This window comes from Sorex fumeus, unplaced genomic scaffold (genome assembly GCF_029834395.1).
Source record: "Sorex fumeus unplaced genomic scaffold, SorFum_2.1 ptg000034l, whole genome shotgun sequence".
In the NCBI taxonomy this organism is placed as follows: domain Eukaryota; kingdom Metazoa; phylum Chordata; class Mammalia; order Eulipotyphla; family Soricidae; genus Sorex; species Sorex fumeus.
In genome coordinates, this window is record NW_026606091.1 from 17,351,077 (window position 1) to 17,371,673 (window position 20,597).

Below are 20,597 nucleotides of genomic sequence, written 5' to 3' on the forward strand. Positions count from 1 at the left end.
GGCCGACCCGAGTTCAATTCCTCCGCCCCTCTCGGAGAGCCCGGCAAGCTACAGAGAGTATCTCGCCCGCACGGCAGAGCCTGGCAAGCTCCCCGTGACGTATTTGATATGCCAAACACAGTAACAACAAAGTCTCCAATGGAGACGTTACTGGGCCCGCTCAAGCAAATCGATGATCAACGGGAGGGCCTTTACTTTTTACCTTTACCTATCTGACAGCAAACCTAACAAAGGAGGTGAAAGATCTGTATACCCTGAAATAAGAGATTACTAAAAGTAATAGAAGAAATGAAGAAATGGAAAAAGACCCATGTTCATGAATTAGAAGTAAAAGCATTATTAAAATATCCATTTTACTTAAAGTAATTTAGAGTCAGTGCAATTCCTATCAAAATACTGATAGACGTTTTCAAGGAAATAGAATAAACAATTCTAATTTTTTTGTGATAACAAAAGACCCACCAAAATTGACAATAGAGTGAAGTACATACAACAAAGAAAGGAAAACTCTTTCAGTGGTGTTGATAAAACTTGACAGCCACATTCCAAAACAAATATCAAAGTGGAATACTATTTAAATGTCACACACACACATACACACACATACACACACACAAACACACACACACATCCTCTGAACAGAATAGACTTGGATATTAGACCTAAAACCATAAAATGCATATGAAACATAGGTAATATACTCTCAAACTTCAGTTTTAAAGATATTTTTGAAGAGTCAACTCAATTGAGAAGTGAAACAAAATTAAGAACTAGCAAATAGAACTTTACCTGAAATTTGAAAACTTTTAATCAACAAAAGAAACTATTGTAAAATAAAAAGGCACTTAGCACTTCGAAGATATTTGCATATCATATATCTAAGGAAGATGATATCTAAATATATAAAGAATACACACAACAAGCAACCCAAGTTTTAAAAAGACCTATTCAGATTCTTTCAATGGAGAAGTCTGCAAAGAAGATAACTCGGACACATGGGGGGAAAATGTTCAACATGACCTAATGTCAGAGAAATGTAAATCAAAACTGCAATGAGATATCTCTCCATACCAGTAAGGATGAAAAGACAGTTTATATACAAAAGATAGAAAACAACAAATGTAGGCAAGAGTATGGAGAAATAGGAGCCCTAGTATATAGTGGTAATATATATTAGTACAGGCTCCAAGGAAAATGATATTAGAATCCTTAAAAAAATAAATATGGAAATACCAGACATATTTTTCTGGTATTCACATAAGATATGAAAACACAAAACTAATTTTACCTCTATGTTTATGTTTATTACTTTTTGGGGAGGGACATACCTGGCAGTGCTCAAGACTTATTCCTGGCTCTGTACTCAGGGATAACTCCTGGTAGGACTCAGGGAACCGTATGTGGTACCAGGTATTGAACCTGGGTTGGCCACACACAAGGCCAGCAATCTACCCACTGTACTGTCTCTCTGGCTCTCTGCCCTTAAGTTTTGAAAAGTCATTATTGCCCAAAAGTATAGAAAAAGTAAGAAGGAAATTGTCTGCCGGGGAGTGGGGTCGGGGGCAGGAGGGAATACTGGGCACATTAGTGATGGGAAATGTACACTGTTGGAGGCATGATCATTGTATGACTGAAATCATGAAATCTTTGTAACTGTATCTCACAGTGATTCAATAAAAAAGGAGGAGGGGAATCAAAAATTAAAAAGTCATTATTCATAGTCCACTGTCCACTGTCCTCCAGTTGTTCATCGATTTGCACATTGATTTCCTCAAGCGGGCACCAATAACATCTCCATTGTGAGACTTGTTACCTTTTTTTGCCATAATGAATAAGCCACAGGGAGCTTGCCAGGCTCTGCCATGCAGGCGGGATGCTCTCGGTAGCTTGCTGGGTTCTTTAAGAGGGATCGAGGAATCAAACCCGGGTCAGCCACGTGTAGGGCAAATGCCCTACCTGCTGTGCTATTGCTTCAAAACATGGGCTAAACCTTAATATCTATCAGAAGATTACTGGAAAAATAGGTGTAGTATGAAACCTAATGAAACACAACTCTGCTCTTAAAGAAAAAGATGTCTCAGCCATTTGCGACAAGAATGGAACTTTGATATATGACTTAAGTATTTTTACAAGTTTATTTTCTTTTGCCTATGTACTAAAAATTTTTATGGAAAACCTCTTTTTCTGCTTTATGCTATAGAATTCAAGGCTTTTTATTTATCATAGGTCAGAAATAATTCTACAAGTCTTTTACTTGTTTACGCTAATCTTTGCATGACTGTTACACCCAAATATTTTTTTAAGTTAATTATAAATGCCAGGAAGTAGATTTAATAACAAGGACTTTATATTTTTTCATACTTTTGTACTTTGTTTATATTTCCTTTTAAAAACTGGTCTTATTTCCTGCAGAGATGAGGAGTTGTAAAAGAATATGAATTGGCTACAATGGAGATAAAATACAGTAATATTACTATGATAACACTTAATTAGAATTTTTTATTAAGGTTTATTGACTCCTGCAATTAACCTCATCTATTATTATTTTTATATGTTAATTTAAGCCAATCATACTAAACTATTTTACCCTCTTAATACAAGAAAATTTTTGTTGCTTTGTAAATATTTTTGTTCACCTTTCATAGTTAATGGATTTTGCATTCACTTTTTGTGGTTGATTCCCTTTTTACCATCAAAGTTATAAAACTCACCTGACTTTCTTAGTGTGCTCATGTTTCTTAAGGGAGCAAAATGACTTCTCAGGGAACAATAACAATTTTAGGTTGTATAATGATTTGTGGTCTTCCAGAAGCTTATTGTACATAAAAAGATATAAATTATATCTGTAATATGAGAATTTCTGGGAGGAAATTTTGAAAAATGGCTTTCATAAGTCTCCTTAGGAAACTATTAAAAAAAAGATGGAGAAATACTAGTGTTACCACATTAAATAAAGAGGCAAGGAATCTGTCAGCAATAGTTTGTATTTATGTATTTGGAAAGGAAACTCCAGGGAATAAACAAATGCACTGATGGCAGAATAATTCAGAAACACTTCCCTAGGTCAAAGTGGTTTCTTCTGAGATTTTGCTACTATGTACACAGTGCTTGGTAAACTTTGCAACTTCACAACATATCAGAAGGAACTAGTCTGTATCCTCTTCCTGTCTCTTCCCTTGGAGAAGCTTTAAGCTTTCTACAGGAGACCTGCTGTTAAAGAAAGATAAACTTTACCCTATACCATTCCACCTTTCTCCTCTGGAGGAGAAACTTTGCATAGCTTCTAAATGTATTTACTAAATGTACACATTTTTATTAAACTCATGCTAACCTAATTCACCTTATTTATATTTCACCAGCCAAAACAGGCAAGCTAAGTATATTTCCAGTAGGAACACCATAAACCTTAGTAACTTGTTCAGCACTATGATTCTTATCTTAACTATTTTTCAACCTTAATAGAGATATAAGTTCAGCAAAGCAAGACCCTTTTAAAAACGTTGAAGTATATTTTAAAGCAATAAATATGTCAACTAGGTTGAGTCTTAAGGGACAAAAGGAAACATTCAAGGAATGCTATTCTAAATATATATATCAACTTTAAAAATAATTTTTAAAAAATGAGTGACTTTGAAACATTGTTTTTTGTTATATGGCATTTTATACTTATATAATAGTTCATAATGATATGCTTACTTCTACAGAGTTTTATCCTGACCTACCCTTCCAGGTTTATCTTAACAAACTTTCCAGAGAAGAAGATTTAAGAGCAGATTTATATTTGACTTTCAATTTTAGAATCTGTACAGCTAGTAAAATTTAATTCCAAGTAAATTTTGCTAAATTTGTATGAAGGCACCTACCAACTTACTGATTTCTTGCCTTTATCAGGAGATACCATGAGTGAAACACCATTAGTGAAACACCATGAGATACTAATGTAGACTTACAAATTTTTGTGCTTGGGTTTCGATTATACAATGATCAAATACCCATCCCTCCACCAGTGCCCATTCACCACCACCATGGATCCCAGTATCCCTCCCACCCCCAACCCCCCATCCCACCCTGCCTCTGTGGCAGGGCATTCCCTTTTGTTCTCTCTCTCCTTTTGGGTGTTGTGGTCTGCAAAAGAGGCATTGAGTGGCAGTCATGTTCGGTCCATAATCTACTTTCAACATGCATCTCCCATCCTGGGAGGATCCTCCCAACACCCTTTAATTGGTGCTCCCTTCTCTATCTGAGCTCCCTTTTCCCCTAGCATGTGTGGCTGGCCTCCAAGTCATGGAGCAAACCTCCTGGTACTAATCTTGGCCACTCTTGGGTGTTAGTCTCCTATTTTGTTACTTTATATTCCCCAGATGAATGCAATCTTTCTATGTCTATCCCTTTCTGACTCATTTCGCTTAACATGATACTTTTCATGTAGTACCACTTGTATGTAAATTTCATGACTTCATCCTTTCTGACAGCTACATAGTATTTCATTGTGTAGATGTACCAAAGTTTCTTTAACCAGTCCTCTGTTCTTGGGCACTCAGGTTTTTTACAGATTCTGGCTATTGTAAAGAGTGCTGCAATGAACAAACAAGTGCGCCAGGACTCTTTCTGGGCATGCGCAGCTAGCTTGGCTAGGTTTTAAGGGAAAAAGTAATACTAAATGAATGTATTCATACTGTAGTATGAATACTGTAATTCATACTGCTAGTAATTCATTGCTTATGAATACAAAAAAAATAAAAATTAATTAGCTAGATGTTTAAAGAACTGAGTATAAAGTTTCATTTGTTTTTGTAGAAAAAGAAAATTTTAGAATTTAGTTTAGCAAAGTTTATTGAGTAAGTATAATATAAATCAGTACTTTTCAAAGGATCACAACAGATTCCATAATATTTAAAACAAACCATTTAAAATGTTATACTGTAAATATTTATTAAACATGAATAGGAAAATGTGACTCCAGGGGAAAAGTTGTCATTATACCCTGAACCTGAAATAACCTAGATGTAGAAAGAAAAAGAAAAAGTCTTTAGAAATTTATATCAGGGCTATGTAGAGCAGATACTAAGCAAGAATAAGGCCCTGATTTCGATCTCGAGTACAAAAAGAAAAGAAAAGAAAAACCCACCAAATAAACAAAAATTCATTAACACTGTTAAGTTAAATAGATAATATAATCACGATCACAATCATCCTGTTGTTTGTCGATTGCCTCGAGCAGACACCAAGTAATGTCTCCTTCTTCCTAGTCCTGAGATTTTAAAAGAGCCATATTCAGTGCTCTTTCAGGGCTAGGAGAATGAGACCTATCATTGTTACTGGTATTTGGCATATTGAGTATGACACGGGAAGTTTGCCAGACTCTGCCGTGCGGTTAGGATACTTTCAGTAGCCTGCTGGGTTCTCCAAAGTAAAAACGAGATAATAAGATGTCGTGCGGCCATGAATGCTGCTGCGTGCTTCCGGTAACTGGGTTTTATAGTCTCTGGCTCTTGGCTATTGATATGACTACCTGGCGCTGGGCGCAGCTGGTGGGTGTAACACCTGCCTACTGGAAGATGGGGGATCTGGGTCCTAATCCAAGTAGGCTTGGAGATCTCAGCCCTGGGACCTGCATATTTGGGTTCCTCTGCCAGTTCCTTCACGCATGAGGCTTGTCCAGATGTGTGGAGATTGGTCTCAGCATGGCCATGGCTGGTTCTGGAGGTCTTCAGCTGCCGGGGCTCTGCTCAGAGACTCTGCAGATAATATAATGAATTAATCATATAGAGGAATGAAAATTACAAAAAAAAGTATATTCATATAGAGGAATGGAAATTTTTTAAAAAATTTTAAAAATCAAATAAAAATTCTAGACTTAATTAAAATGAAAATTTAATGATAAAATTTTAATGACAAAATTAAAATTAAAAGTTCAGGGCTGAAGAAATGGTACAGCAGATAGTGCTTGCCTTGCATGCAGCAGATCTGGATTTGGTCCCTTGCGATGCAGCAGAGTCAATGAAAACTGATCAAAAGCTCTATCATCAACAGTATTGTAAACCACAGTATCTAAGATTAAATGCCTCTTTTGCAAACCACAACACCCAAAAGAGGAGAGAGAACAGAGGGGAATGCCCTGCCACAGAGGCAGGGTAGGATGGGGGGGATGGGGGTGGGAGGGATACTGGGATCCGTGGTGGTGGGAAATGGGCACTGGTGGAGGGATGGGTATTTGATCATTGTATAATTGAAACCCAAAGCACAAAATATGTAAGTTTACAACTGTACCTCATGGTGTCTCACTAATAAAAATTTTTAAAAATAATAAATAAAAAATAAAAACTGTGAATATAAAAAAAATTTAAAAAATAATAAAAGATCATTCTCTGCCTCTGTCACCAAGTAATAAAGAATGAATAAGCTTATTATTGTAATTAACTCTGGGAATGAAGGAGAGAAAAAAACTGTTTAAGGAATGTTTACATTCAGATTTCTTTATCTGGATATGCAGTGTGTATTTCATACACATTCAAAAAATTTTTTTTAACTGAATCACTGAGATACACAGTTATAAAGTTGTTCATGATTGGGTTTCAATCATACAATGTTCCATCCAACACCCGTCCCTTCACCAGTGCACATTTCCTGCCACCAATTTCCCCAGCTTCTCTCTGGCCTCACCACTCTGCAACCTGCCTCTATGACAGAATCTCTCTCTCTCTCTCTCTCTCTCTCTCTCTCTCTCTCTCTCTCTCTCTCCCTGTTCCCCTCTCCCTCTCTCTGTTTCTCTGTCTCTCTGTGTTTCTCTCTCTCTCTCCCCCCCCGTTCCCCTCTCCCTCTCTCTGTTTCTTTGTCTCTGTTTCTCTCTCTCTCTCTCTCTCTCTCTCTCTCTCTCTCTCTCTCTCTCTCTCTGTCTCTCTTTCTAGGCATTGTGGTTTGCAAGACTGTTACCGAAAGGCTATAGATCATGCATATCACTTTACCCACTTTACCTCCTTTCAGCACTCAGTTCTTTTACAGAGTGATCATTTCCAACTATCATTGTCATAGTGGTTCCTTTCCCTGTCTTACCTGCATTCCCACTCCCACTTTCTATCAAGCTTCCTACCATGTACTAGTCCTCCTGGCCCTTGTTTCTACAGTCTTTCTGTGTTATTCACATACTATGTTTTTGAGTGTTTTTTTTTTTAATATATCCCACAAATAGAATGTAGTCATTCTATTTTTGTTCCTCTCCCTCTGACTTCACTCAGCATGATACTCTCCATGTCTATTCATGTATAGATAAATTTTATGACTTCATTTTTCCTAAAAGCTGCTTATTGTTCCATTATATAGATGCACCATAGTCCATAATTTCTTTATCCACTCATCTGTTCTCAGCACTTGGGTTGGTTCCAATTTTTGGCTATTGTGAATAGTGTTGCAATGAACATAAAAATGCAGAAGGCTTTTTTTCTGCATTGTATATTTGGGCCCAAGTATATCCCCAGGAGAGGTATTACTGGGTCACATTGGAAGCTCAGTTTTGTTTTTTTGAGGAATGTCCATGTTGTTTTCTAGAACGGTTGAACCATTCAGCATTGAGAGCCCCTTTCTCTCTGCATTCACTCCAGCACTGATTGTTGTTTTGGATGTGTGCCAATCTCTGTGGTATGGATTGATATCTCATTATTGTTTTGATTTGCATCTCCTTGATAATGAGTGATGTAGCACACTTTTTCTTGTGCTTTTGGCTATTTGTATTGCTTCTTTGAGGAATTTTATGTTCATTACTTCTCCCCATTTTTAAAATAACGGTTGTATGTTTTTTTTCTTGTAAAGTTCTACCAGTGTCTTATGTATCTTGGATATTAATCCCTTATCAATTGAGTGTTGGGTAAATAATTTTTTCCATTCTATGATCTGTCTTTGTTTCCTGATCATCATTATCTTTGATGTGCCAAAGCTTCTTAATTTAATGTAGTCCCATATATTTATCATTGCTTCCACTTGCTTGGTCAATGATGTTTCACCCTTGAAGATGACTTTTGCTTCAATGTCACTATATTCCTCTATATACCTATGGATTCATGTCTAACATAAATGTATTTAATCTAATATAAATTTAATTTAATTTAATCTAATATAAATGTATTTAATCTTTTTGGATATATATATATATATATATATATCAAACCCAGGAGTGGCATGGAAAGAAAAAAATCAAACCCAAGACCTATGGAAATGAACCTTAGCTAACAAAATACATTAAATAGTATTTGTATTGCCATAGTTCACTGTTACTCGTATGAGCATCTTTTTTGGTTCACAGAATTCTACTGGTTACCTTAAAAATGGAATTTGAACAATGATGATGGATAATATCACTCAGCACTAAATTCTAATAGTTGTTTGACCTTGGGTAAATTACCTTTAAAAGTATCAGTTTCCCAAAAAAAAAAAATATCAGTTTCCTTATATATAAACATTTGCCTCCAGGGTCTGTCATGAAAAAAGTAAATCAGATTAAAAAAAATAAAGCCAGACACATTTAAGATAATTCTGTAGCATTGGTTACCTTCTGTACAATATTTTCCCTGTAAAAAGGAACTTTTAACAAACAGAATCACAAAGTCTCTGAAATAGAGAATGTAGATATTGTATAATTCTGTCACAGGAATTTTAAAAATATTTTATACAAATGTTCTTTATATTAAGAAGAATTTGGGAGCTAAATTAATAAATAGAATGTATAAAATATTTGTGATCCTGCTCATTATTAAAACTTTAGTATTATCTTTTTAACAATTGGTTCTTAGCCAGTTTTTTATTTTATTAATTCTTGATTCCATATTTTATTTTTTTATTTTATAAAGTACTTTATAATATTTGATTATATTTGATATTCTAACACCAATCCCACTACCATTACACCTTCCCACCATCATATTTCGGATGTTTCCATCCTGAACCCCAATCCCTGTCCCAAAGCAGAACTGAAAGAATATATTTTATATTGTTTATTAGAAAGACTGCTGAAAATGCTACAATAAAAGTATCCTTAGAGGAAAGAGTGTGAAGATTGTTGTGTTTCATCCAAGGGTCATTAAACCCTTCTATAAAAGATCACTAACATGTTGTTAAAGGTTCAGCCTTGCATGCTTTTATATATATATATATATATATATATATATATATGTATACCTGAAAAAAGAAAACATTTCCCTCTAAGATTGGTTGCCTCCTACTTTGAACCCCATCAAATATGGTGTGGTACTCTTGGAGTGTGGATGGTGTGTGGTATGAAGTGTCCAGGAATAGGTTTACTCGTGGGTGAGGCTCAGCTTGGGCATGTGGGAAGCGTGGCAGCAGTTGGGTTCTGAAGGTTTTCAGCTGCCAGGGCTGGGTCCTTTGGGGTGGGGAGGGGTCTCACCTGCCCCCCCCCCCGGGATGCCCCGAGTGAAACAGCCTGATATGAGGTTCGGTGGCATGGTTATGGCGAGAGTTATACTATGCTCCCTTTCGGTAGAGAAGGACGTGATCTGGATGGTGCCCAATGAGATTATCTGGCACCAGCCAAAGGAGGATTATGGGCATGATTTCTGAGTCACTGGAGATGGAAGGGAGGGTGGGAATACGGGAAGTGGATCTCTGTCCCTGGTCCTGTGTTGAACCCAGAGTTCTCAGTCACAAAGTCCTGCATACCTGGGTTTTCTGGGGGTTCACTCATGGGTGAGGCTTAGCCTGAGCTTGTGGAGAGCAGCCGTGAGAATGGTGGCAGTTGAGTTCTGGAGAATCAGCCAAATTTTTAAAACTGTGTCCTGAGGTGTTTTTTTTTTTATTTTTATTTTTATTTGTGTGTGTGTGTGTGTGTGTGTGTGTGTGTGTGTGTGTGTGTGTGTGTGAAATCTACTGTCAAATATATCACAGTCTTCTTGGTCAGTAGATTTAAAGCATATTTTGCAATAATTAAAAAAGTATTTCTTCTGGCTTTCTTTATTCCTGAACTGGCTTTTCTCCCTGACTCACATTTTCTCTTATTTCTCTGGTCTTACTTGCCTTTATGGGAAACTTGAGAATATCACTTTGTTCTTCAAAAAACCCTGTATCTTTTTTATCGTTTCATTTGTTCAAAGACCAAACTCAGTGATACCCATTTTAAAAATATTTTATACAAATGTTTAGTATTAACTCTTAAGCTAGGTATTCAAGGGTCACTCCTGGTGCTCAGGAGAACATGCAGTGCTGGAAATTGAACCCAGGTGCTCACACATAAAAAGGCCCACTGAGACACATCCCAGTTCACCAAAGTATCTTTAGACCTCACACTTCTCTGCTCCAATGATGATTGCTATGACACTTAGGATAAAGTTCCAGTTCTCTAGCTTGACTGAAAAAACCCTTGATGAAAGCTTTCTGATACTTCGTTTGTCTCCAGCCACCAGTACTGTGAATTTGGGGTTCTGTTTATTAAACCACTGTTAATTGCTCAAAAAGATAGCTTTTTTTCCTTACCTGTAAACAAGGTGATTCTTTTCTCTGAACACTTACTTTCTTCTTAGGCTAATTCATAATTATTTTTCTTTCTGTTTAAAAATCATGTCTTTAGAGAGACGAGGAAGGTAGCATAAAGGGGTAGTGCAACACAACTTGTGACTCTCTTGCGAGATTTATTTGTCAGTTTCTGGATCGTGGCTGTTAATGAGTTTGAATGGCACCAGAGGTGGTTCCTGGGCATGGCTGCTAGGCTCTGGGTAAACAGGAATATGGGTGGAGGTCGCCTATTTCAGACTCCACAGAGTCCTGGGGGGTTACAAAAGCCTAATACTTGGGGTTTTCAGCGGATTCATTCTCAGGCATAAGGGCTCAGCTCGAGCCTGTGGAGATCATACGTTATTTTATTAAGAAAAGCTTTGTTCCTATATATTTTGCATAGAGATAAGTATGGCTAATATAAGTCAAATTACTTTGCTTATCTCCAAGGTGAAAAACATTTAATTAATTTATTATTGAATCGCCATGAGATACAGTTACAAAGCTTTCATGATTGAGTTTCAGTCATACAGTGATCTAACACCCATCCCTCCACTAGAATACATTTCCCATCACCAATGTCCCCAGTATGCCTTTCGCCACCCCCATTCTACTCCACCCACTGCCTCTTTGGCAGGCGTCTTCCTTCTTACTTTCTCTACTTTTCCGCATCATGGTTTGCAATCCAGATACTGAAAAACCATCATGTTTTGTCCTTAGTATACTTTTAGCACACATCTCCCATCCTGAGCAATCCCTCCAACCATCATTGACCTACTGGTTCCTTCTCCATCCCAACTGCCCTCTCCCCCAGCACGAGGCAGGCTTCTAAACCATGGAGAGACCCTCCTGGCCCTTCTCTCCACTGTCCTTGGATTTTAGTCTCATATTATGTTATTTTATATTCCACAAATGAGTGCAGTCATTCTATATCTGCCCCTCTCTTTTCTGACTAATTTCACTTAGCTTGATACTCTCCATGTCCATCCACTTCTAAGCAAATTTCCTGACTTCATCTTTTCTAACAGCTGCATAGTATTCCATTGTGTAGATGTACCAAAGTTTCTTTAACCAGTCTTTTATTCTTGGGCACATGGGTCGTTTCCAAATTCTGGCTACTGTGAAAAGTGCTTTAATCAATATACAAGTGCAGATATCATTTCTACTGTGTGTTTTTGCATCCCTGGGTTATAAATAGAAAACATTTTAGTTTATCTTTGTATTGGCTCACTTAATTGCCACAACATATTTATTTGCAGATGGTCTTGTAAAATATGGTACTTTCATACAAAACATGGCTGCATTACATTTCCACATATGAAAGTAATACCATTTTGAATAATTTGGGTCTTGAATTTTCTTCTCTTCAGATAGTCAACGTCTACAATTGGATCTACAGAAAATGGAGCTTCTGGAAAGTAAGATGACTGAGGAGCAACAATCTCTAAAGAGTAAGATTAAGCAACTGACAGCTGATCTGGAGACATACAATGATTTACCAGCCTTGAAATTATCAGGTGAAGAAAAGAAAAAGGTAAATGCTAATAGTGTTTTACAAAATTGCAATTCAAATTACTTTTTCTTGTTCTTGTTTAAAATATATCATTTATAATGCTGGTGGGGGGGGACGCAGCTCAAATAGAGAAGGGACCACCTAGTGTGGGGTGCTTGGAGGGCCCAATCGGGATGGGAGATGCATACTGAAAGTAGACCACAGATCAAATGATGGCCATTCAATAACTTTACTGCAAACCACAACACCCATAAGGAGAGAGAGAGCAAAAGAGAATGCCCTGCCATAGAGGTGGGGTGGGGGTGGTGGGACAGATATCAGGATCATTGGTGGTGGAGAATGGGCACTGGTGAAGGGATGGGTACTCAATCATTGTATGACTAAAAAGTAGTATGAAAGTTTGTAAGTCTGTATGTAACTGTACCCCACAGTGATTCATTTTTTTAAAAATTATTTTTTAATTTTAAAAAATATCACTTATAGATTTATTGTTTTCAGTTTTTTTATTTGACATGAAGTAACCAAAAATGAAGATATTATGGTAGGAATTTAGAGCTTTTACAGATTAAAAAAAGATAAACATTAGGGCTGAAGAGCTAGTACAATGGGTAGGGCCAACTTGGGTTTAGTTCCCATCGCCATTATGGTCCCCCGAGCCCCAGCTCAGGAGTGATTTCCAAGCCCAAAGCCAGGAGTAAGCCCTGATCACTGCTAAGTGTCACCCACAACAATACAAAAAAAGAGAAATAAAAGTAAATATTGAAAGCAAAAGGGAGCCTTCAATAAGTAGAAACTTTGTCATATGCAGATTTGATTATGACTTATGTAAATCTTGTCACTGGTTTTTAATTGCCATTTGCATTAATTTAAATTAAACTTCATTTTAAAGCAAAGACAAATTAGAAAAGCTATATAGTAGAGTAAGAACCAATAGAACAGCTTTGCATTATAATTAATACAGTTGATACTAACTCAGTTTATTACAGCTCACAATATAGTTTTATTAATAGTTTGAGTATTTATAGTATTAGTGGAATTTTATCAAAATATCATTGAATTTATTTATGTCAAATGAATTTATATTTATATTGTTTTGTTATTTCCTTCTGTTGGATTTATCTAGAAATTACATCAGGAGAGATCAGTCTTATCAACTCGCAGAAATGCCTTTAAAAAAATAATGGAGAAGCTAAACTTAGAGTATGAGAGTCTAAAAACACATTTACAAGAAAATGAGACACATTCTCAGGTAAAAATTAGATGGAAAATTGTTAAATTTTTTTATTATTTTCAGATTCTCTGCTCTAATCTCTTCATTTATCTTTTCAAACTTCTTGTTTGTAGATATTTTTAAAATATTATTCTAATAATATATGGCTACACGGGTATCATTTATTGAACTAATTCCCTGTTATACATCTAAGTTATTTATACTTTTAAAAAAAATTTTAATAGGGACCACAGAGGTAGTACAGGAAGAGAGGTGCTTGTCTTTCTTGCTACCCTGGTTTGAACCCTGAACATCACATATGGTCTCTGAGCACCATATATGATCCCCTGACCACTCATAGGGATCACACTCCTGAGCATTCCTTGTTGGCCTAAAAACAAACAAAAAATTTTTAATATTACTATATTTAATATTACTCATATTTTAAATATACCACCCGCATGGCAGAGCCTGGCAAGCTATCCATGTTCTATGCCAAATAGACCAAATTGATATGCCAAATCCAGTAATAAATGGATCTCATTCCCCTGACCCTGAATACGGCAGAGTCGAGAAGGATGTGGAAGGAGAGGCTGATAAAATTCCAAGGCAGAAATAGGCTGCCAAAACGAAGAAAGACAAAAATGATTGTCTGTACTTTTAATGCTCGTACGCTGGCATCTGCTGCATCCATTGAAGACCTGATGGTACAAGCGCGAAAGATCAACTACAACATCATTGGTCTGACCGAAACGAGAAGACATCAATCACATCACGCTGTTTTCGACACTGGAGAAGAACTGTTCCCTGGAACATGTGATAAAAGAGGTGTCGGTGGTGTCGGTATCCTTGTCAACACAAACTTAGCCATGAGCATTGATTCATTCAAATGCCTAAAAACCCGAATCGGACGATTACACTTGAATAGATGTGGCTCACTACCGGCAGTTTCTATCTTTGTTGTCTATGCACCAACATCCAGTTATGGTGAAAGAGAAACTGAGAAGTTCTACATGGAGCTGGAGAAGTTCTATAAAGAAGATCACACCTTCTACAAGATCATTGTTGGTGATTTTAATGCCAAGATAGGACCAAGAAGATCAGCCAATGAACTCCACATCGGGACCCATGGCCTAGAATGGAACGAACAGGGTGACAGACTGTCTGAGTTCATCATGTCAACCAAGACCTTCCATGGTAACTCACAGTTCCAAAAGGCTGAATCTAAACGTTGGACATGGGAGTCTCCCGATGGACGGTTCCACAATGAAATAGACCACATCATATTCAATCGGCGGTTTTGCCTAACCTATGTTGCTGTTGTCCCAAAATTCCAAACGGGATCAGACCACCGTCACCTTTGTGCAAAATTCTACCTCACAGAACGAGGAGAAAAGAATGCAAGGTTTAAGAAGAGGACTCCCAGAACGACCACCAACTGGGAGCTCTTTGGCTCTGTTGCGGCAACATGGGAAGATGCCGTCATTGACAATATTGATGAGGAATATGATCGAATGATTCAGCACCTCCATGATTGTGCGAGGAATGCCAAGAGAGAGATAACCACAAAAAAACGCCTTTCTTCGAACACTCTTGAACTTATTCGCCAATGTGGCTTGGCACATGCCTCAGGCAACCACAAGCGAACATTCAAGCTGGCAAAACAATAGGCCTTCAAAACTTATGGAGTAGGAGAAAACATTTGCAATTGTCATATTAACTGATAAAGGGGTTAATATCCAGAATATATAAAGAACTTATACAGACCTTTGGAATAAGTTGTAGGAAAAAGATATTCAGATACAAACTTGTGCCTCACTATAGCCTCAAGACTTAAGAGGTCTGCTTTATTAATAAAGCTACGTCTGAGTATGAAAAGGAGGAAGAGGGAAGAGGTTAGTAATAATAATCTAAAAGATTATTAGAGATTTTTTTTTTCTGTCAAAAAGTGGTGACTGCTTCCTTAGATCAGTCTGAACTTCCAGGTCCTATATGAGGAAGCTAGATCTGATTTAGTGCAGTGTTAACACACAGCACAGTTTACATAATGTATTATAATTCATCCTAATATCTCGATTTATCTTTTAAGGAAACAATGGTGTAGATGCAATATTAAGACTGAACTTATGCCCTGAAAATAATTTAAACATAAATGTAGAATAAAATATCAGCACTGTTCCAATTGTCAGATATTTAAATTGTCATTACTATTTGAAAATGTCTCATTAGAACATTGTTTCATTTTTCAGATAGTTGCTTGCTGAGGAAAAAAAAACTGCATCTTAAAAAAGAAAGACCATAACCTAGAGTTACAAGGTTAATTAAATCAGAAAAAACAATTTAATTCTATAACAGTAAAATTGTCTTCCGAGGAAGCAACCATCAATATAATATCCACATTAGCTTCCTGTTGATGCAAAAATTATTGTAATGGTGCCAGCTTTCTACCAGCCTGCTTATAATCTTCACACTGCAGCTCTGTTCTTATCACAGCTTGTGGAATTAGACAGGAAATTTAGCCCTGGAAATAAGGAAGTTTTTCCTCTATAGCTGAACCTTTAACAGTGTTAGAATATATATTATAATCGTGACATTAAACTTCGAGATTTCAAGGAGCAATTACCATCATGTCCCATTCTTCTTTTTTAACTTCTTTTAGACATGGGTAAAATCTCAAATTGTCTTTCAGTTGGCATATTCAATGATACAATACTTTAAAGTATTTTGCAGTTAAAGTAGACATGTAGGGTAAAACTTACTGTTTAATTCAACATTGTATTTATTAATGTATTTACTGTTGTTTAAACTTTTATAAACTTCTTTTTTGTCTACCATGGTTTTATCTCAATAAAATGCAAGGAGTTGATAAGATTTAAAGTTCACTGTTTTTTTTCCCTCCTTATCCTTTTTAAAAGGGTGTATAATTGTTTTGAGTATGAGCATTGGCTAACATTTTTCTTTTGTGTTTTTAGCTTACAAATTTGGAGAGGAAGTGGCAACACCATGAGCAAAATAATTTTGTAATGAAAGAATGTATCCTTTAAAAAGCTGCAAGTGAATCTTACTATGTTTTTCTAGGAAATTTTTTCAAGAAAAATTCATTTTAGCACATCTGTAGCTCTGTAGCACTGCCCTCCCATTGTTCGTTGATTTGCTCCATTGGGCCCAGTAACGTCTACCTAATGCAAAATATTGAGCTAAACTATAGGAGGAAATAAGTAAAATATTCTACTCTATAATAGTTAGGTGTACATATGTGTGTATATATGTGTGTGTGGTACATTGATAACAAAAAGAGTATGCAAAGTCATACTGTGGCTTATATAAACATGGCGATTAAGTGCATAGATAGTTAGAAAATCTAATTTTATTTATTTTGTGTTTACTATATGATTGTGGTAACATTGCTTATAATAGTGACAATGTTTATGCTCTTGTTGTAGAAAATTATTGCACCTCCAGGGAAATCTAGTTTTAAATGTTGACTCTATAATATACAAATTATGGACCATGGACAATTTACTTAATTTGTTCAACTCTGAATTTTATCATAAATACAGTTAATATTTTCTTTTCATAAAGTTGTTGGATTACAATTTACTTAATTTGTTCAATTCTGAATTTTATCATAAATACAGTTAATATTTTCTTTTCATAGAGTTGTTGGGAGGATTATGTATAACCATATATGTCTGATGTATGTGGGCATTTCTGTAGTTTGTTATTGTTTATAATGCTGCTTTTTGGATATCTGCACAGAAAAATAAGATAAACAAGTAAGGTCATAAGAAATTTAACCATCAAGTTTATGTCAGTCACTTCAGCTTGGTTTTATTTTTGCCAAGATGGTACTTGTGTCCCATTTTCTTATCTTTTCGTGTGATCATAGAAGGAAGCAGATGCTGAGGACATGTATTGTGGAGTTTCAAGAAACATTTCCTCAAAAGTTGTTTCCTATTCCCTGCTTTGACCCATTCATTCAAGGACAACTCTGCCTAAAAGGACTAGATTCAGCCTTGTTGGTAGCACATTTTCTGTTCTAGACAGAAGGCTTGCTGAACTTCAAGGCAGAAAAGCATGGACCCCTGGCTTACTTCCAGATGAGGCTCTATCCCAGTGGTCATGCTGTTCAGTATGAAAGAATACTTCTATTCACAACATACAAAAGTTCAGCACTCTGATTTTTTTGCAGCATAAAATACATGATTTTGAACAGTGAAGTGTTGTCTGAAATTATTAATAGTACTCTAGAGAACATATTTTTGACCCTTCAACTAAGAACAGCATTATTAGATTGAAGTGATAATATGTTAACTCTAAAAATATGAGTCAAAACAATAGTACAGCAGGTAGGGTGTTTGCCTTGCATGTGGCAACCTGGGTCATATCCTTGACGTCCCCTATGGTCCCCCAAGCACCACCAGGAGTAATTTCTGAGTGAAGAGCAAGGAGTAACCCCAGAGTGTTACCAGGTGTAACCCAAAAAGGAAAAAAAAGTCCCTATATTTGTGCAAACTTTTAACAAAAACAAGTTTTGCTTGATGGTTTAGATTTCAATTGATAACTAATTTGTTAAAATAGCAGTGTGTAAAAAAAATAACCTCATTGTACTTTTTCTCTGCTATCTTCAATTTTCAATAGAAAGAAATCCCACTAATACTTGGTTCCTTTCGGAGTTACTGTCAGATTGATATTTTAATTGATTGTGTTCTCCTTAACACAATATAATTAGTCATAGCAACCAAGAGTCAAGAAAGTGACTACCAACCAATTATGAAGAATGTGACCAAACAAATTTCAGAATACAATAAAACTATTGTGGATGCTCTACACAACACAAGCAGAAACTGAATCTAAACCAGCTGAAAGACTAAGCTGACTGGAAAAATAGCTTTCAGTTATTTTAACAAAAAAAAAAAATAGTTTTGCATGTTCTTTGAAGAGTGATATTTTAAATAGTGTAATGGTTCAATAGAATTCACATATGAGTTTTATCTACTTTCTGTTTTGTTATGATGATTTAAACAAGGTCTCAAAGAGGGGCTGTGAGAGCTCAGAAAACTAACTACATGTTTTTCAGGTGGGAGGCCTGGGTGTGATTCCCAGTACCTTATGGTACCATGAATACAGGCTGGCCCAACACCTCCTCCCCCCAGAACACAATCTCTCTGCCCTGCACCTTATATATTTTTTATTTTGTCCCATCTATGACAGGGAAAACTTGTGGTTTGAAAGGTATGCTGTAGGACCAGGATGTTGCTGATCTTGCTTGAGGCTCAGGGTTTGAACGCCAGTACCACAAACAAACCAACCAGAGAGCATTAAAAGAAATACTGTAGTGAAATGTGGCTGTAGTGAAATACTGTAGTGAAATGTGACTATGGCTGCTGCTAATTATTTCTGCCCTAGAGTTTGATGATAATTTGCTTTTTCATACGGTAGGCGTACTTAGCAAGATTAATTTATAAATATTAACTAGAAAAAACTTGAACACTTACAATTGTATACTATAAATCTGAGATATCTTGTTGTAACTAAAGACGTATGCTTTCTTTTGGAGCCAGAAATTTGTCGTCTTGGCAAGCCTAAAATATTCATTAAAGATATTCTTCTACTGATCTTCTGTTGTTCACCAAGTTAATCTGTTTGGCTTCCCTCTAATATGTATATTGATTTGTTTCTTCGGGAGAGGGGAAGTGGGAATCTTTATTTAGATACTTTGCATAAATTGCCTCATGCATGTTCTTTTCTTGAAGTAATATCACTAAATATTTTAGCTTTGTGAGTATAGAAGGATGAGCCCAGGAGACACATCTATTAAAGTAGCTTTCTTAAAGATGTGCCTTAGGTCCTAACTTGTAATAGTATAGACAGTCAAAAACGTTGTTTGAAACCAAAGTAAATTGTTTCCTTTTTTTTCCCTTGGCTGCTCAGAACTCCAAATCTGCTATTGTGCCGTAAGTTCAAGAATAATATATACTGTTAATAACGGATATTGTTTATGTGAGTAGAAGGATTGTAGTATTTTAATCTTCCTCAAATGTTTTGTATTTTTCAAAAGTATGATATATATCTTTAATATTTAGAAATGCAATGAAAAAGAAATTATAGTTAGTAATTGTTTTTTTTTATTCACCATGATGTACAGTAACAAGAGTTTCATGTTTGAACTTCGATCACACGGTCCTTAAACACCCATCCCTTCACCAGTGCATGTTTTCCACCACCAAAATTCCCAATATCACCCCCCATTCCATACATCCCCCTGCCTATGTGGCAGACAATATGCAAAATACTCTTTCTCTACTTTAGCTACCTTCGATATTTTGAGACCAATCCTACCATCCCTCATACCTGCTGAAAATGCAATGCTAGACAATGTGTTTTGTATTGCTTGTTATGGATATAATATAATGTGCGCTCTAGGAATTCTAAGATTTTAATAATTGAGGTCTGAAGAAATTGCTGCAGCAAGTTGCTCAGGTCCTGAGATCAATTTGTGTGTCTCTGGGTTGTGGCCGTGTGGGAGGTTAAGTAGACGGGCAGACGTAGCATCATCTTGGAGTCCCATCGAGGCGGGGGGGGGGGGGGGGGAGAAGGGCTCATTTCTCCCCATCCCTCGAGATTTGGGATTTGCCGTCACCACGACTAGTACCTGCAGCTTCTCACTGGCTTCTAGAAAATAGGGGCCGCTGGACCTCTTAGAGGTCAGGCGGAGGGACAACACCTGCCCCCGTCTGGAGCAGCCCAGGGGAGAAGGCCTATTGCAAAGTCCCGGGTATTCTCTGCAGTAAGTTGCTCTGGTCTGAGATTCGTTTGTGTGTCTCCAGTTAGTAACTTTTAATATGGTAATAAAACCAGACTCTAGTCCTTGCTCTTAACAAAAACTGAACAAATCTTCACAGAGAAAGAAAATTGGTCTTTCTATTAACGCTTGTGTACCATATCAATTAGAAGTTTGGCAGGAAAACCTGAAAATTTCTTTCAAAAAAGCCAGGTGTCTGACTTCTGTTCTAAATTACTTAAAAAAATTTTTTTATTAAGTTACCATGAGATATAAACAGTTACAAAGTTGTCCATGATTAGGTTTCAGTCATACAATGTTCTAACAGCTGTCCCATCACCAGTGCACAACTAAATTACTCATATGATAGTTGGGAAACATAATTGAGCAGGATTTCTCTAAACTAAAATGTGTTATCTGAGGGAAATTCTCACTAATGTCTCTTCCTTCCTTTCAGAGCCTTCCAGCCAACCCAACGGAATATTCTCTCTGCTAGGACAGGTCTGAGAGACTTCTATCTGTACCAACGGTTCTTCCTCAGTCACATTGCCCAGCGGGTTCCATTAGTGCTAAGAAAACATCTCGTAAGTCAG

The 20,597-nt window shown here is 36.5% G+C and overlaps 1 protein-coding gene across 1 annotated transcript in view; it reads left to right on the forward strand.

The window, feature by feature from the left end:
* Positions 1 to 18,537, forward strand: part of IFT74 (intraflagellar transport 74) — an 87,483-nt gene extending 68,946 nt beyond the window's left edge. The window contains exons 17-20 of the mRNA XM_056116983.1: positions 11,868 to 12,031; positions 13,134 to 13,259; positions 16,193 to 16,253; positions 17,953 to 18,537. Coding sequence (XP_055972958.1) covers positions 11,868 to 12,031; positions 13,134 to 13,259; positions 16,193 to 16,253; positions 17,953 to 18,071 — 470 coding nt within the window. The 3' untranslated portion in view covers positions 18,072 to 18,537. The remainder of the gene's footprint in view (positions 1 to 11,867; positions 12,032 to 13,133; positions 13,260 to 16,192; positions 16,254 to 17,952) is intronic.
* Positions 18,538 to 20,597: the final 2,060 nt, after the last annotated feature.